Below are 14472 nucleotides of genomic sequence, written 5' to 3' on the forward strand. Positions count from 1 at the left end.
TTTATCGCTCGGTCCGCAGCTACGTCGCCTCATGCGACCAGTGTCAAGGCCGAAAAAAACCTTCGGTGAGCCCTGCTGGGTTCCTCCAACCACTTGACGTTCCCTTTGATCCGTTCTTTCGACTTGGTCTTGACCTCCTAGGCCCTTTCCCTGCGTCCACTTCTGGGAATAAGTGGATAACTGTTGCGACGTATCACACAACGCGGTACGCCATTGCACGGGCTCTACCAACCAGCTGTGCCACAGACGTTGCCGATTTCCTTCTGCATGACGTCATACTTCATCATGGCGCACCAGGTCAACTCCTCACAGATTGTGGGCGCTATTTCCTTTCCCAAGTAATCGACGACCTGCTTCGCTCCTGCGAGACAAAACATAAATTTACGACAGCCTACCACCCGCAAACTAACGGACTGACTGAGTGATTCAACCGGACTTTGACCAATATGCTCGCTATGTACGTATCGTCCGATCAGCAGGACTGGGACGTTGCATTGCCCTTCGTTACGTTCGCCTATAATTCCTCACGCCACGATGCAGCTGGTTTTTCACCTTTCTATCTTGTGTTTGGCCGTAATCCAACTTTACCGTTTGACATCATCTTTCCGACAGCCGTCGACTCGACGACTGAATACGCCCGCGATGCTATCACCAGAGCTCGAAAAGCACGAGAAGTTGCCTGTCAGCGCCTCTTAGCATCGCAAGATCAGCAGCGGCACCGTTACAACTCCCATCATCGCCAAGTTTCCTTTACTCTGGGTTCTTTTGTGCTATTGTGGACTCCGACCAGGCGCGTTGGGCTTTCTGAAAAACTGTTTTCCCGCTACTCGGGACCCTACCGCGTATTGCGCCAGGTTACAGATGTGACCTACGAGATAGCCCCGCTCGAGTCTTCCTCCTCCTCCCCTTCACTATCTACAGACATTGTTCATGTATCTCGCCTTAAGCTTTACCATTCGGCAACATCATAGAAAGCACCGAGACGGTGCTTCAGCACCTGGGGGTTATGTTATGAGACAATGTCCCACAAAAGCGGTTAGATAGGCGCAGAGGAAGACGACATGATTTTGGTGTAGTGCTCTTTTTGTGGGTATGCGCCAGGGTAAGAAGGATCATCATCTTCAGCTCTTGTTCTCCATCTTGGCTTGCGCGTTGGCGTGGTGTAAATATATCCTGAAACGCCTAGTATCACGTGTATCTTCACGTAACAATATCATCAATCATGATACAAAAATGGCCCTCACTCGTTTCGCTCTTTCTTTCGTACATCGGCTCTTCTCTCCTCCTGGCTAAGTGCTCCTCCTCACCGTGTGAGGAGGAAGAGTGGCGAAAAAAATTGCCTGTGAACTGACAGACGGGTTTGTAGATGGCGAGTTGATGACATGTCGACGTCACGGCCAACACCTGAGGGAGTGAACACTGTCAAAACGAGCAGAGGGGAAGAGGGGTTGTTTTTCGGAATTTGTGGAGTGCCCGCAGCTTATAGCGCTGCTGTGTTCGGCATTGTTGATCGTTACGGCATCCTGAACACGATGCACACGTTTGTTTGTAATGTTGAAGAATTACCAGAGGTGGTTTAGGAGTTCTTTATGACGTTTGGGTTGTCGTGTCAGGTGGGCCTGCTAGTTAGGGATGTCAAATACGGGGTTGGATCTAGAGCTAGCTTTTTGTTCCAAAGCTGATAAGGAAATTTTAATCTAGTGTTTTACCTTCGTGTCAGTAATAATCGATTTCTTCGTGGATCACTTTCATTGTTTGCTACCTAGAGCTTGCTTACACATTGTTCCTAGCTCACGCCAATGAAAAGCTTGCATATATTTGCTGATGCTCTTATTTACTGTTGCTCGTTTGCTTTTTTTTTGTTGATGTCGCTTGATTTCCTTCTATCTACTTATGTTTTAAAGTAATCTAGCCTTGACATGATGTAGTATATTATTCAATTATTGTGTTAAACACATCTGTCTCTGTGCTGTCGTGAAACATTGTGTTAGGGCCGGCGGGCTCGTCAAGCTGCCGAAAGACAGCTTTTATTCGCCGCTCCTCTGTTTATTCTGAAATGGACAAAATAAAGTTGATTAAAAAAAATATATCTGTTTCCTCAGGTGATTGGCACACGGCGTACGTGCTTCTCTATGGACCTCGCATCCTCGAAGTGGAAGCGGACTGATCATCCGAGCTGCTAGGGAACCCGACTTTTCCAGATGCCTTTCCACCGTCACCGCTTCCTAAAGCATCAGTGCTGCCTCCACCTGATGTCACTCTGTCCTCTCTCCCCTCGCTCATCAACCCCCCTGAATTTCTTCTTTTAATATACACCGTGCAAGACAACGTGAGACACTACAGCCTAACCTGCAAGAAAAAAAAATAGAAGTCGTGAATTTTAAGCGCACATTGCTGGCCTTTCTTCTTTTTTTTTTTTTTGAACGGCCGGTTCGACGAAAGAGAGCGCACAACGGCTCGTGTGGCGTTGCGTTATGGCAACAAGGAAAAGTGTATTTTTTTTTTCTCCTCACCTCATGTGGGGTAGTTGTGTAAAAAAGAAGTAAAGAGAGGCTCAGCTGGAGGCTTGTTATAAGCCTAGCTGTTGCTAAATTTGAGACGGCGTGTTGCTCGTTGTCACTGCTCACCCACAGTGTTTGCTTGGATGGCTTCCACTGATCAGTTCTGCGGCATGTCCGGCTCAAATTCCACCATCTGCTGGCAGATGTGTCCAGCAGTGTACATTGCTCGCGTTTGGAAGCACGCCGCCAAATTTTTTAGTGTAACGACTGCACAGTTTCTAGAGATGACGGGGTCATGTTGCGATGAATCTGCACTTTACGGATAATTCTGTCTCTCATCTATGCATTCAAGTCAAGATTACACTATGATCCCAACTGAAGACGCTAGAAACGTAAGTATATACATTACTTAGCCCTAAATTGTCCTGTTTCAACCTGCAAGTAATGCACTACATATGCCAACAGAAGGTGGAGTCTGAAATAGATTTTGTGTTCCTTTCACAGCAAGTTTGTTTGAACGACTGTGCAAGTTCCAGAATCAAATGCTCCAATGAGATTTGGAGCAGGAGTAGTTATGTGAAAATTGGCTAACAAGATTAGAACTCTGCGTAATGCCTTTTTCGTTTTTACGCGTTTGCTTGTTTGGGGTTGCTACAGTAGTTGCTAGTTATGGTAGTTGTCATGAATGAGTGAATAGTGAAACCAAATAACTGCACGCAAGGCAGCACTTGTGTGCAACCACTTGTGTGCAGGGTTAACAAGGTTGACTACTTGGCACCAAATCAGCTACTTTTCTTGGGCCATTGCAGTAGACAAAACACCTTAGCTACCTTTTGGCTGCCTTGTGTTCCTTCGATATTTGTTAAAATATAACTATACCGGGTAATGTCGCAGTCACTAGCTTTAAAGTAAATTATTTCAAAACATGGTGGCCATTGCAGCATGGACTTTCGTTATGACTTTCAGCTGCAATTCGACACTAACAAGACAATCAGCAGCACTCTGCAACAAGTGAACTTCACATTAAAAATTTGATGCTCCACGGACTGCTTGTGTTATTTCTTAATATTCGTAAGTTGGGATTATGACTAAAGAATATTAAGGCGCGCTTCTTCATAGTGAGCCTCAGTGCAACTGCTGAGATGAGAATGATGAGGATGAACAAGGTGCCGACTTACTACCTGTTTATTTTTTTCAAGAATTCACTTGTATAGGTGCACTGAAGAACAAAGCAACATAGTAAGAATAATACAGAAGAGAACCACATGATAAATTAGCTAAATGTGAAGCCAAGTCATCAACCATTATTAACAGAGCTCTGCTCGATAGTTTTTTTTTTCTGGAGTGTACTATGGATGCTCTGCTTACGCATAGCTCAAATTAGAGGTCAATCGCTGCTGCTCTATTTCCCACCTTGTTCATCCTTCTTTTTATCGTCTTCACCTTGGTAGCTGCTCTGTGGTTCACTTCGTATGCTTATTCCTTTATTTTTTATGTAATCGGGTTTAACCTACAAAAACTGTTACTATCGTTCACTGCAGGCCACACTGAAATACTAGTGAACAAGTAACAATAGCACTGCAATAGTACAACAGTGCAGCTGCACTGCAACTCTTCCATTGTAGCACGCAGACTAGTATTCCGATAAGACCGCGCACACAAGACTAGAAAAAGTTTGTTATGGTGCTGACATGAGCCCTAGTAATAACTCTGCAATTCTCTATCCTTCGTGTATAAGAGGCGACGCATTCTGCCGAAAACCGGGTTACGACGGCCAGCGATTTTGCTCTGCACTATCGTTGCACTGTGGGCATTACTTTTGCCCGGCACAGTTATGCCCGATAGTGTTTCTTCTTTACTTGCTTTGTTAGCCTCCTCCATCGTGACGGCAGTGTGGCTGTTCGGAGAGTTGCGCATGGCAGTACGCCATCTCCAGGGTTTCCACATTTTTTACCTTCCCCTCCCCTCAGCCACCAACTCACATTAAGTCCACGTTTGGTGCCGTGGCTCTTCTAAAAAAGACCTGCTTGATATAACAAGTTTAAAACACCACATTCTGAAGCAATGCTTCATTCTACCAATATGAGCAAAGCGCTTGTACACTTTCTTTTATTCTGCTTTGGGCCGTCAGAAAACATGGTGAATCGACTTGTCTAAAGGTGGCACCGCCACCGACTGATTAGTTGTAGTGGACAGCTTTAGTGGAGTAACTGAAGTTCGAAGCTGCCGCGGCAAGATATGCTCAGCTGCAAGTCGGCAGGCTCACCTCTAGTTCATACTGCAATATCTGCAAGCTGTCTTGTTTTCCTTAATTAAGGCACTTTGTACACATTTGTATGTGCAATGTCTTGCTAATTGTGTTGGCTGGTGACGAAGCAGGTGCAATGTGATGTATGCTTTGAATGAATGGAAAAATTGTGTTATAAATGTCTTCATATAACTTCATTTTGCACCGTACTGTTGCATGTGATCACTTTACCGAACGCACTACTATCATGTTCGACGAGTTGTCCAACATGCCGCCTTCCACAAGCCATGTTGTGTCACAAGTACAAATTTATCTGTTGGAAATGAGCATAGCTGGAAACAAAATTGCATGATTATTCTAGTGCTAGATTTGATTCTAATCATGTGAAGACGGAACATAATGACTCCACAATAACCAGATCTTAAATTACAATTAAATTTGCATCAATTACTGAGAAACACTAGAAGTGTAATATGACATTATTTTTGTTGCTTTACAATAAGAAGCGCCTTGGAATAATGTGCAAGTTTGACTTAATGTGTTGTTGGGCAAGCTGTGAGCAATAGCAAAACAAACTTTCTTCCCAACGACAATGCTACTGTTGCAGTGATGTTCATTGGGAGCCAATAAGGTAGAATAGTTTAAGGTAGAGAAAGGTGCTAATTTCTTAAACCAGCAAGGAACTTTGTGCAGCGTTCGAGCAGGAGGGGCGTATGAGAGTAAGAGATTCAACATGTGCACACACTAAGTGCCAGGTCAAGGTACCTCTCTACCAAGATGCAAACACCCTCTTGTGCTATGTCTTGGTAGCGATGATTACTACCTAGCGGCAATGGAGTACCAGTAAACTATACTAAGCCTCCCATTTTCTGCTGTCACGCCAACGGCATGGTGACTTTTTAACTATTATTTCAGTACTTGTTATCGATTCCGTTTTGTTCTTGCGCTTGCGATCTGTTGTACTTTGTACCATTATGCCCTCATACATCTCCGCAATCACTTCGACTCCCATTGGGAGCTGAACTGTTAGTGGCGGTGTTGTCGGTTCAACGATACAGCAGTCATCATGTTATGGTAATTCATTTCAATAATATTGTCACAAAACACCCAAGGAAAAAAAAACATTTCTGAAGTGCTCGTTTTCACGAACAAGAAAATATTTCTAGAGTTTATTTACAGTGACTTTTTACACACTTGGGCCCGTCAACTCTTCACAAGTGACAACTCTACTCAAATATATCTCTCTGCTTCGGACGATCAGGATCTGCTGGCAGGCCCTGGAGTTCGCGCAGCCCCTACAAAGAAAGAGTGATTCTTAGAGTTATACTGGTACAAAAATCAACATTCACGTTCTATCATTAAATTTCGCTTCTGCTGAAACCTGCACAAAGGAAAGGGCAGAATAGACATAGGTTAAAATCAACCTGCGAACAGAAAATACACAAAAAAATTCACAGCAGAAATTGATTGGTAACAGTTGCCGCTGTAGATTCGAACAGCATCACATTGACTCGGAGAGACTCAATGAGTAGTGAAAACACACCAGGCACGTCTTGACGTGCCGACTTGCACAAAGAAAGTTCATGAGATAACCATCTGCACGATGGGGGAAAAGTGCCAAGCAATGCTTGGACAGTGAGAGTTTCTTAATGTTTCTTTTCTGTGGCATAGCGATTAGAGCATCCGTCATTGGTACTACAGATCTGGCACTCGCATCCAGCCATTGGAATACAGTTACTAGGGTATGTTCATTATAAGTTTACACGGTGCACATGTGCGTTGGTGCCACACCTAGACGTTGGGTCATACACTCATTCAATAGCATTTATGCAAGCCATAGAAGTGGTATTTGCATTATCTATTGGTGGTAAGCTTATACACATCAGGCTCATAGCCAGGGGCGGGCGGGAGGCCCTAGCCGCCCCCGCTCGAGAAATAGATGGAGGTGCGTGTTTTACAGAGGTCGCTTATACAAAATAGGTGTTTTTAAAAGAGACCCTGAAACGGTTTTGGCAATTTTGTACAAACGCATTGGGCCAGTACACCAAGTCCTAAGGGTCATTTAGAGACATATTTGAGCTCTCTGCGGTTTTTTACAACATTTTCAAGCGGCGGATCGTTGCTACTCAGCCAAACGTGTTTTCAACTGCCCGTTTACAGAGTGACATGCTCTGGCCATTTGACGTCACCGTAGCTGCTGATATAATTGGCTGTCATGGGCGCGGGTAAGTAAGATCCGCAAGCAGGCTGGCGGCACGTGTTCAATCATATATGAATGACTCCAGGATGTTCGTCTTTGTTGCCAGACAGCGTGCGTGCTGCTGGGCGCACTGAGTGATGACCTCCGAGAGTGCGCATAGCCTGTCAGCGAGGTATATTGGAGGTGTAGACTGGTAAAAAGCTCAAATCGTCAAGCATGCCCATGAGAGCTCTGCAATTGCCAGCATACTTCATGAATTGAGGCCATGCAGAGGTGAGAAGGAGGGTATGACATAATTGTCTGTAGTGGCCTTGATACACAGCACGTCACACAACTTTTGGTGGAAATGGTTTGATGATGCTCTAGCCTAAATGCTAGAAAAACTTTTTAAAAAATACATTTCAAGGTCCCTTCAAGGATTCACGAGAGCCCCCCCTCATCTAAAAAAAAAGCTACAAGCCTGACTCACACTATTGGCATGCTGTAGGCAGCAGCCATGCTCACAGGTATTTTCAACTGTATCGAGTTGAACAGCTGTAGAACTCGCAGTTTGCAGTATTACACAGTAGATGTAATGAGAACTGTCATTTGAGAAGCAGCCCAGGTTAACTAAGCCCGGCGAAAATGTGACACACCGACTGACAAGACGGCAGCAGCAGTACATGTGGCTGGTGCAAGCACACCTATGGTGTAAATGGCTAGTGCTTCGGTGCTGAACAGGAAGTTTGTGTGGCAACCGATGACCGACTTGGACTCTGGAAAGACCGTTTCAGTGAAATCATCCGCGTGCCAAGGAAACAAGAAAGCCAGTTGGTTGGCTTGACACAGCATTGGTTACTGAAGTGGCTACGAAGACTACACAGAAGAGTTGTGGTAAATTTGTTCGAGGCATAAAAGTTGCGTTAGTGGGGTTGGACTGAGAGGTAGGAGAGTACGAAAAGTAACTTCCGCTTTCCTAAGGTGAGCACCCACACTATTGAGCGCCGAGGTGGTATACCTCTCTCCGCTTTTAGGTTCATAAACTCTGTATCTCATTGCTCGGGTACCCAAGAAAGACCCCAGTCCATTTTATCTTGCCCAATCTATCTATTAAGAACAGAACTACTGCTCAAGACTTCATAAAAGTAAGGACAACAGACACGGGTGAGTTGTCTTGTGTTGTGCGATTTCGTTTCAATATCATACAAACCTACCTATTCCAGCATGCTCCAGTTATTCAATAAAGCAATGATGAGGCCACGGCTAACCCCACTTAAATCGTTAAACCACTGCACTGACCTGCAAAACCATCTGGATGTGCGCCTTTATGTTTGCCGACTCCTTGGAGACGCGTTGAAGCTCCGTCTCGAGCAGCGCTTCTCGCCGACCCACAAACCACAGTGTCTCCTCGTGTGTCATCTCCACAAAGAAGCCCATGCCGACTTGCACAAAGATTTTTGACACGTCCGGCCTGAAAAAAGGGTTCATGCAGGATTGCATAACAATGCAAGTAGCAAAACAGTGCCATAAAACCCACAGCTGTTCAAGCATACCCCTTTTTAACTGTAGCATTGTAGAACAAACTTCAAATCTCAGATGCACACATGATAACAGTTTTATTGGTGGTTATTGTCAAGCAATCATTACGTGCTTGATTGTCACAAACTTAACGATTATTCATCAACCGATTTCAAGATTTTTTTTTATTTATTCGGTTGCGATTAAAGGGGCTCAAGCTGCTTTTCACCAATGCAATGTACCATGCATTGCCCAGCTATAACTCCAGCTCAGCAGTTCTGTTCGTCTCTTTCGGTGTTTGTCCTTGTGTCACGATACGCTGCCGTTACAGAAACGATGGCAAAATAACTTTTTAGCAAGTGTCTTACACGGTTTGCTTGGTATGCATTCCGTCACTTGTAAAGCAAATGACATTTTGAAACAGAGGAACTTGCGGCCTTAATTACGGTTCACAAGAAGCCTTCCGGCTGTTTCACTGCAAATTTCGCAGCATCGCTTGCTTTGTTTTGCTCCAGATGTCGCAACAAGACCTCTTTGTTTCCTAGTCTGCCTGCGTCTGCTGATCGCAACACAGTTGCACAAGTTACACAATTCTACGTACACGACGGCTTGGACGTAGAAGTTGCTGCCAAGATCGACCTGCGTCCGAAACGTCTCCTTGTTCGCCGCCACCTCCTGTGAAGTTTGGAAAAGACCGATGAGAAACCACCGTTGCGCGAAAAGCCAGTCGCGCACGCTCGCGAAAGCTTGCCTGGATCCTTTCGACGACCGTGCGCAGTTGCAGAAGCTCGGCTAGCTTCGCACAGATGCGATCACGCTCCTCGAGGCATTTCCTGTGGTTCGGGAACAAGCACACGCATAAATACGGCGAAATGCGACGCTGCCGTCAACTGATATGTCACCGACGAACCTGAGGTCTTCCTTCAGCACGTCGTTCAGGAACGTTTCATACTGCAGAACCTTCGCGGGAATGTCCGCCATTGAGCACGGTGTTGTCAGTGCAGAATATATCACTCATTTACGAACACCAGAACCACGGAACTATTCTGAAAACCTGGAAACTTGAGAGAGATCACTCGCGCACGCAACTTCCACAGCATCGAAAACGTGCGCACGAAAACAGAACAGCGTGCAACCGTAGAGAAATGATTCTCTCTAGCTTTACGTAGAGCAATGACCAAAGATCCTTATGATCCTTCACTTCGTGAAGCAGAAGGTTGTGCGTGCCGCCACACAAAGATCACCAATTGATTAAAAAAAATTTATTTGAATCAATTTTGATCCAAAAGTAAAATAAGTTTAGTTATTCATTAGGCATATGTATGTTTTCAGTTTGTGTAATAATTTGTGTTACTCACCTTAAGGTTGTCGTTTCGGTTTCGATTTTGCCGTTCATCAGCGCATTGATTCAATTATTTCGATACAGTGGCTGTAATTATGATGACGCAGCTTTTGTGGCCACGCGTGGTTGTTTTTCCGTGTTCAGTGCTGTTACGGTTACGATGACCGAAATCGTCATTTGAACACAGCAGTAACCGATCTTCGGAGTGCTGCATATGATCTGCCAGCTCGTTAGCAAAACCCATAGCTCGAAGTTTTTCAACGCGTTCTGGCAATCGAATGTCAACAGACCATTGCCCTTCTGTCCCTACGACAGCTACTCCTTCCTTTTGAACAAGCCAAGTTTGCTTTCCAAAATAACTCAATATCTCACTTTACTAGAAGCAAATTACATAGTTAAGGCGCCCCAGCTCTCTTTTGTCTGAGTTTAAAAGTATGCCGACACACGCAATGACAATGCGATTAAATGCAAATTGCTGACCGTTTTTTTGGAATGAGTCAGACTATATTATTTTTGTTATGAATAACTGTTTTAGGCTCATTTAATTAACTAACTTTCGAAGGAACGAAGATGGGTAAAAAATTCAATGGGTAAGTTGTAGATTAATTTGAAAAACGGACGATTAGACAGTTTCTATCTTTATATCTGTTAGTTATTAGCGTTTTTCTGTTAAGTACATGTTCAAACCCACCGTCGTACCCAAGGGTGCACCTAACGCTCGCCATGATTCGGAAGTTCTTTAACGTTCCGCGTACGAGAACGATATTCTTCCCTCGTACCGGTTCTTGACAGGGGTAAGCAGTCACAGCGGTTATCGCTTTTGTGGCCGATAGCAAAACGTGTTCACCGCAAAGCTGTCGCGGCCTTGTCGGGAAAGCACAATCGGGCAAATGCTATGGTCCTTCATACGCGGAACGTTACGGAGCACTAGAATCATCGTGCGCAAACACGTGCGCAAACGTGTACTCTGGGCGCGAGCGAACGTGTCACGTGGTATTTTTCTGTACTTTGCGGGCATTTTTACTTAGCAGAAAAACGCTATAAATTAACAGATATGAAGTTCGAAACTGTCTTATCGGATGTTTTGCAAACCGATAAACTACTTTTTCATTGGAATATTTTACCCATTTTTGTTGGTTAAATTAGTTGATAAAAGTGGCCTAATTAAACACAAAAATATAGTCTGACTCACTCCAGTAAAAAAAAAAAACTGTTAACAACATGCATTTGATCGCGTCGTCATTGCGTGGGTCGGCGTATTTTTTAACTCTGGCTAAAGATAGCTGGGGCACCCTGTATATATGTATAGCGGTAGGGGGATACTGTAATTTCGAAGGCACAGGGTTTGCTGAATTTTCGGGAGGGAGGTGTGTGTGTGGGGGGGGGGGGGGGGGGGGCGCATCTGCAAGAAAAATGCTGGGAGGAAGAACAGCGGTGCGCGTAGTCAGGCTATCTTTATATTATGGCGCATTACTTATATGCAGTTCTGAAAAATTTTGAAGTGTTGGTTGCAGGGTGAAGCCGATGGGAGTAACACAAAGGCGTAGAAAATCTCAAGTTAACACTCTTGCTTTTTAGAATGATTACATATAATTGAACTGAATTAGCAAGAGATGTAAGTCTTTGTAATCAATTTGAGACTATTTTCTGAATGAGTATTTTTTTTTAAATAACGAGTTGAGTGAGACAGTTGTTTTGACATGCATGACGTCACACAGGGGCTGCAGCTCTTGAGCAAATTTTTTTATTGCTTCTTTTCTGCGTTGTCCCTAATCGGCCAGTTCACTTCTTCCTAATAACTGGAGGTTGACTCTTGAAATAACATTGCCTAGCTTAATCAGCTGCATTCTGAACGATCGAAATTAGTGCACACTTTACTCAGCTCTGGCGTTCCTCATCGCAGTCACATAAGCCCACATAATATTAAATTTAAATAACTCCAAACTTCTACGTCACTTAGCGCGGGCTATTGATATGCATAGATGGAAACGCACACAGGAAAAGCACACGCAAACTGTCGGTGAACACTTTCAACCAGCACCACATTTATTTCACAAGTTGTACCTCGAGTAAGGCAATCATCCAACGGAACGTACACAGACTCTGTGAATGGAGATGTACGCCAGCTAGAAAAAATACACTTCGGAAGAACACATGCGTGGTTTCTTTTTTCTTTTTCTACAAAGGCTGGCATTGCGGCTGATCAGTCACATCGACTATTCAGTCGAGTTAATCAATAGCGAAGCTGACTGCAGCCTTTACTAAGGACTTCAGAGCTTCGCTATCTAGGCGTGGTGACGCTTTCATTAGAAGAGGAAACAAAATGGCGCGATTTCTTCGACAAAAGAAACGTACGAAATGCTCTCACAGCGCCGACGCCACGCGTCAGCCTCAATGTTATCATGTGTGGTTGACCGAGGAAGCGATATATAAAAAAATTAAGCCACAGATGTTAAGCTTTCTGCGCGCCTTAATCAGACTGCCGCACAAGATGAAAACAATTCACCGCGTTGCTTGAACCACTGCTACAGCTTTGCTCCGACCAACACAGTACGTAGAAGGCTCTAATGACTCTCAATGTTTTTTTATATCTGCTATTCATTTTCGGCATTAAATGAAGTCTGAGTCAAAAGTTTCGGTTTCGTTTGAGAGGGTTGTGACGTCATAACCCAAAATGTGGTCACGTGGTAGCAACAACGTAACGTTCTGACGCTCGCCCCGGTCCGTTCCTTCGTCTGCGGCGGTGGCGCGATAATCTTTATAAACATTAATATTTCTAGCGAGTTGAAGCATAAGCAATCGATTGAGTGAGTCGGAATAAATGCCACTGAAAGATCAATAAGGTCCTGTTACCGCATCCTGCGTCGTGACGTCATAACTTTTCCGAGACGAAATCGTAAGCGTAAGCGAAATCGTAAGCGAATGTGCAAACGTTCCAATATCAAAGTATTCAAAGCAGTTCTAGTCTTGAAGGTATTCTTTTTTTCACGATTCTGAGGCTCCATCGTCAGTTAACACGAAACATGGAAAGTCAGAAATTTTGTGTCTGTGGATCCTGAAGTTCAACAGCAATAGGGTGGAGTAGGAGTTTCCTTTGAGAACATTTTTCGGGGTCGGGTGAACATTTCACGACAGCTTGCAGATAATGACCGCATATACGTTACAAGCGACATAACACGCTGCGCGCCATCTACAACAAGTTTGACAGCTTTGCGCTTGACAAGTAACACAGTGCACTGTTCTACGTATACTGCCAACGACGTACTCCAGCTGCGGTCGAGTTTGGTACCAGCACGAATTGCAAGCAGTAACAGACATCAAAATAGCCTGCTGCGTGACAGGCAATATTTTATGCCGCTCAATCGCTCCCTGTTATCGATTTCCCTGTTATCGATTTTGGGCGTACTAGATCTGTTGCACAACGTCAAGCTTCAAAAGCTCATAAGCGACAGTTTTTTTTTTTTTCGTGCGTTTGCTCTGACGATTCGTAAAAGATGCACACGATTTAAACACTACGTTAAAGGCTACATGGCTTGTTAGTTTTCGGGTAACAGTCATAAAGAATTACAAAAATACAAAGGGTGTGAAACAATCGGATAATGTTACATCACAGACGTTAACAATAAAGCAGTTCTATACATGTATGAACACACATCCGTCAAGAGTAATAACACGGTACACAGCGAACGACATACTTTTAGAACATATTTTCGTCCGCTGCGATATTGACTCTAGCAACGTTATGGGTGTTCCAGAATAAATCGAAAAAAATGCTTTTCTTATATAAGTATACGTACGAACAACGTTGAGGTCCACTCGATCAACGAGCTGCCTACCTGATGTATATTTCTTTCACAACAGCCTTCATAACCTCAAAATGACGTTACATTTTTTATACTTTTCACCGCATGTCCACTTTTTTTCCCCTCTATAAGTAACATGTCCTTTTCTAAACAGACGGTATCGTGAGATCAGATAACTCTCTATGCTATGCTCTCGTGTGGAAGTGTCAAAAAGTTAATTATCACAAACGTTCCAAAGAATGTACCCAATGTATCTTCATGAAAGCACCCCGGATACCCGCGCCCCATGCCTTACTCGCTCAGTATATAGTATTTTTGCTGAAACATTCCAAGAGGTTTTTGTAACCAGTGGCTGTGGTGCCCGCTTCAGCTCGGCACAAATGTTGTATAGAGCGTTCGCTCTACAACTGGCGTAACACGTGCACGCATTCAAGTCTCGAAGTAGAATATACCGCGGGCGGTCTAAAAAATGGCCTTCCCTGGGCACGAACATGGCCGGAGTCATATAGAGGTGCTTTTCCCTTGAAATGCACTATTGACAGCGACACATTCTGCGAAGGGGTAGTTAATCATAAGAGTAATGTGCAACTGGGCGTGATACCGTGCAGGGACTGGCAGAATCCGCCTTCTTTTCGTGTTCCTATGCTCCTCCCTGTTGTCTTGGTTGTGGGGCAGAGCTTTGCTCGGTGGTCCGGGACAACTATAAAGTGGCCAGAACAAACGCCTTCGAGATAGGAAGTAGCGCGCAGACTTTACATGCGCGACTTCTCCGCTAGGGGAACGGCGAATGTGCCGTGTAATCGTGGAAAAGGGCGGATTGAGATGACGCACAAGTGGGCCCGAGAGTGCACCCGTTTCAACACGCCCAGTTCATGCTGCTG

General features: G+C 44.4%; 2 protein-coding genes across 2 annotated transcripts in view; one reads left to right on the forward strand and one right to left on the reverse strand.

Moving 5' to 3' along the window:
* Usp14 (ubiquitin specific protease 14) overlaps positions 1-2597 on the forward strand; it is a 40647-nt gene extending 38050 nt beyond the window's left edge. The window contains exon 16 of the mRNA XM_075873743.1: positions 2103-2597. Coding sequence (XP_075729858.1) covers positions 2103-2167 — 65 coding nt within the window. The 3' untranslated portion in view covers positions 2168-2597. The remainder of the gene's footprint in view (positions 1-2102) is intronic.
* Positions 2598-5873: 3276 nt separating this feature from the next.
* Positions 5874-9570, reverse strand: Uxt (Uxt prefoldin-like subunit). The gene is made up of 5 exons (XM_075873744.1): positions 9357-9570; positions 9198-9279; positions 9048-9121; positions 8228-8399; positions 5874-6044 (listed from the first exon to the last, which is right to left on the reverse strand). The coding sequence occupies exons 1-5, from the start codon at positions 9425-9427 to the stop codon at positions 5976-5978; spliced, it is 468 nt and encodes a 155-aa protein (XP_075729859.1). The 5' UTR covers positions 9428-9570; the 3' UTR covers positions 5874-5975.
* Between the last annotated feature and the right edge of the window lie 4902 nt (positions 9571-14472).

Source organism: Rhipicephalus microplus, chromosome 9 (genome assembly GCF_043290135.1).
Source record: "Rhipicephalus microplus isolate Deutch F79 chromosome 9, USDA_Rmic, whole genome shotgun sequence".
Lineage (NCBI taxonomy): Eukaryota > Metazoa > Arthropoda > Arachnida > Ixodida > Ixodidae > Rhipicephalus > Rhipicephalus microplus.

Excerpts from the sequence above, each read along its gene's own strand:
- Uxt (XM_075873744.1), bottom strand. The coding sequence starts at position 9,427 with ATGGCGGACATTCCCGCGAAGGTTCTGCAGTATGAAACGTTCCTGAAC. Across the intron at positions 9,122-9,197 it reads CGGTCGTCGAAAGGATCCAG|GAGGTGGCGGCGAACAAGGA; the intron begins GCAAGCTTTCGC and ends CAAACTTCACAG. Across the intron at positions 8,400-9,047 it reads TTCTACGTCCAAGCCGTCGT|GCCGGACGTGTCAAAAATCT; the intron begins GTACGTAGAATT and ends CCCTTTTTTCAG.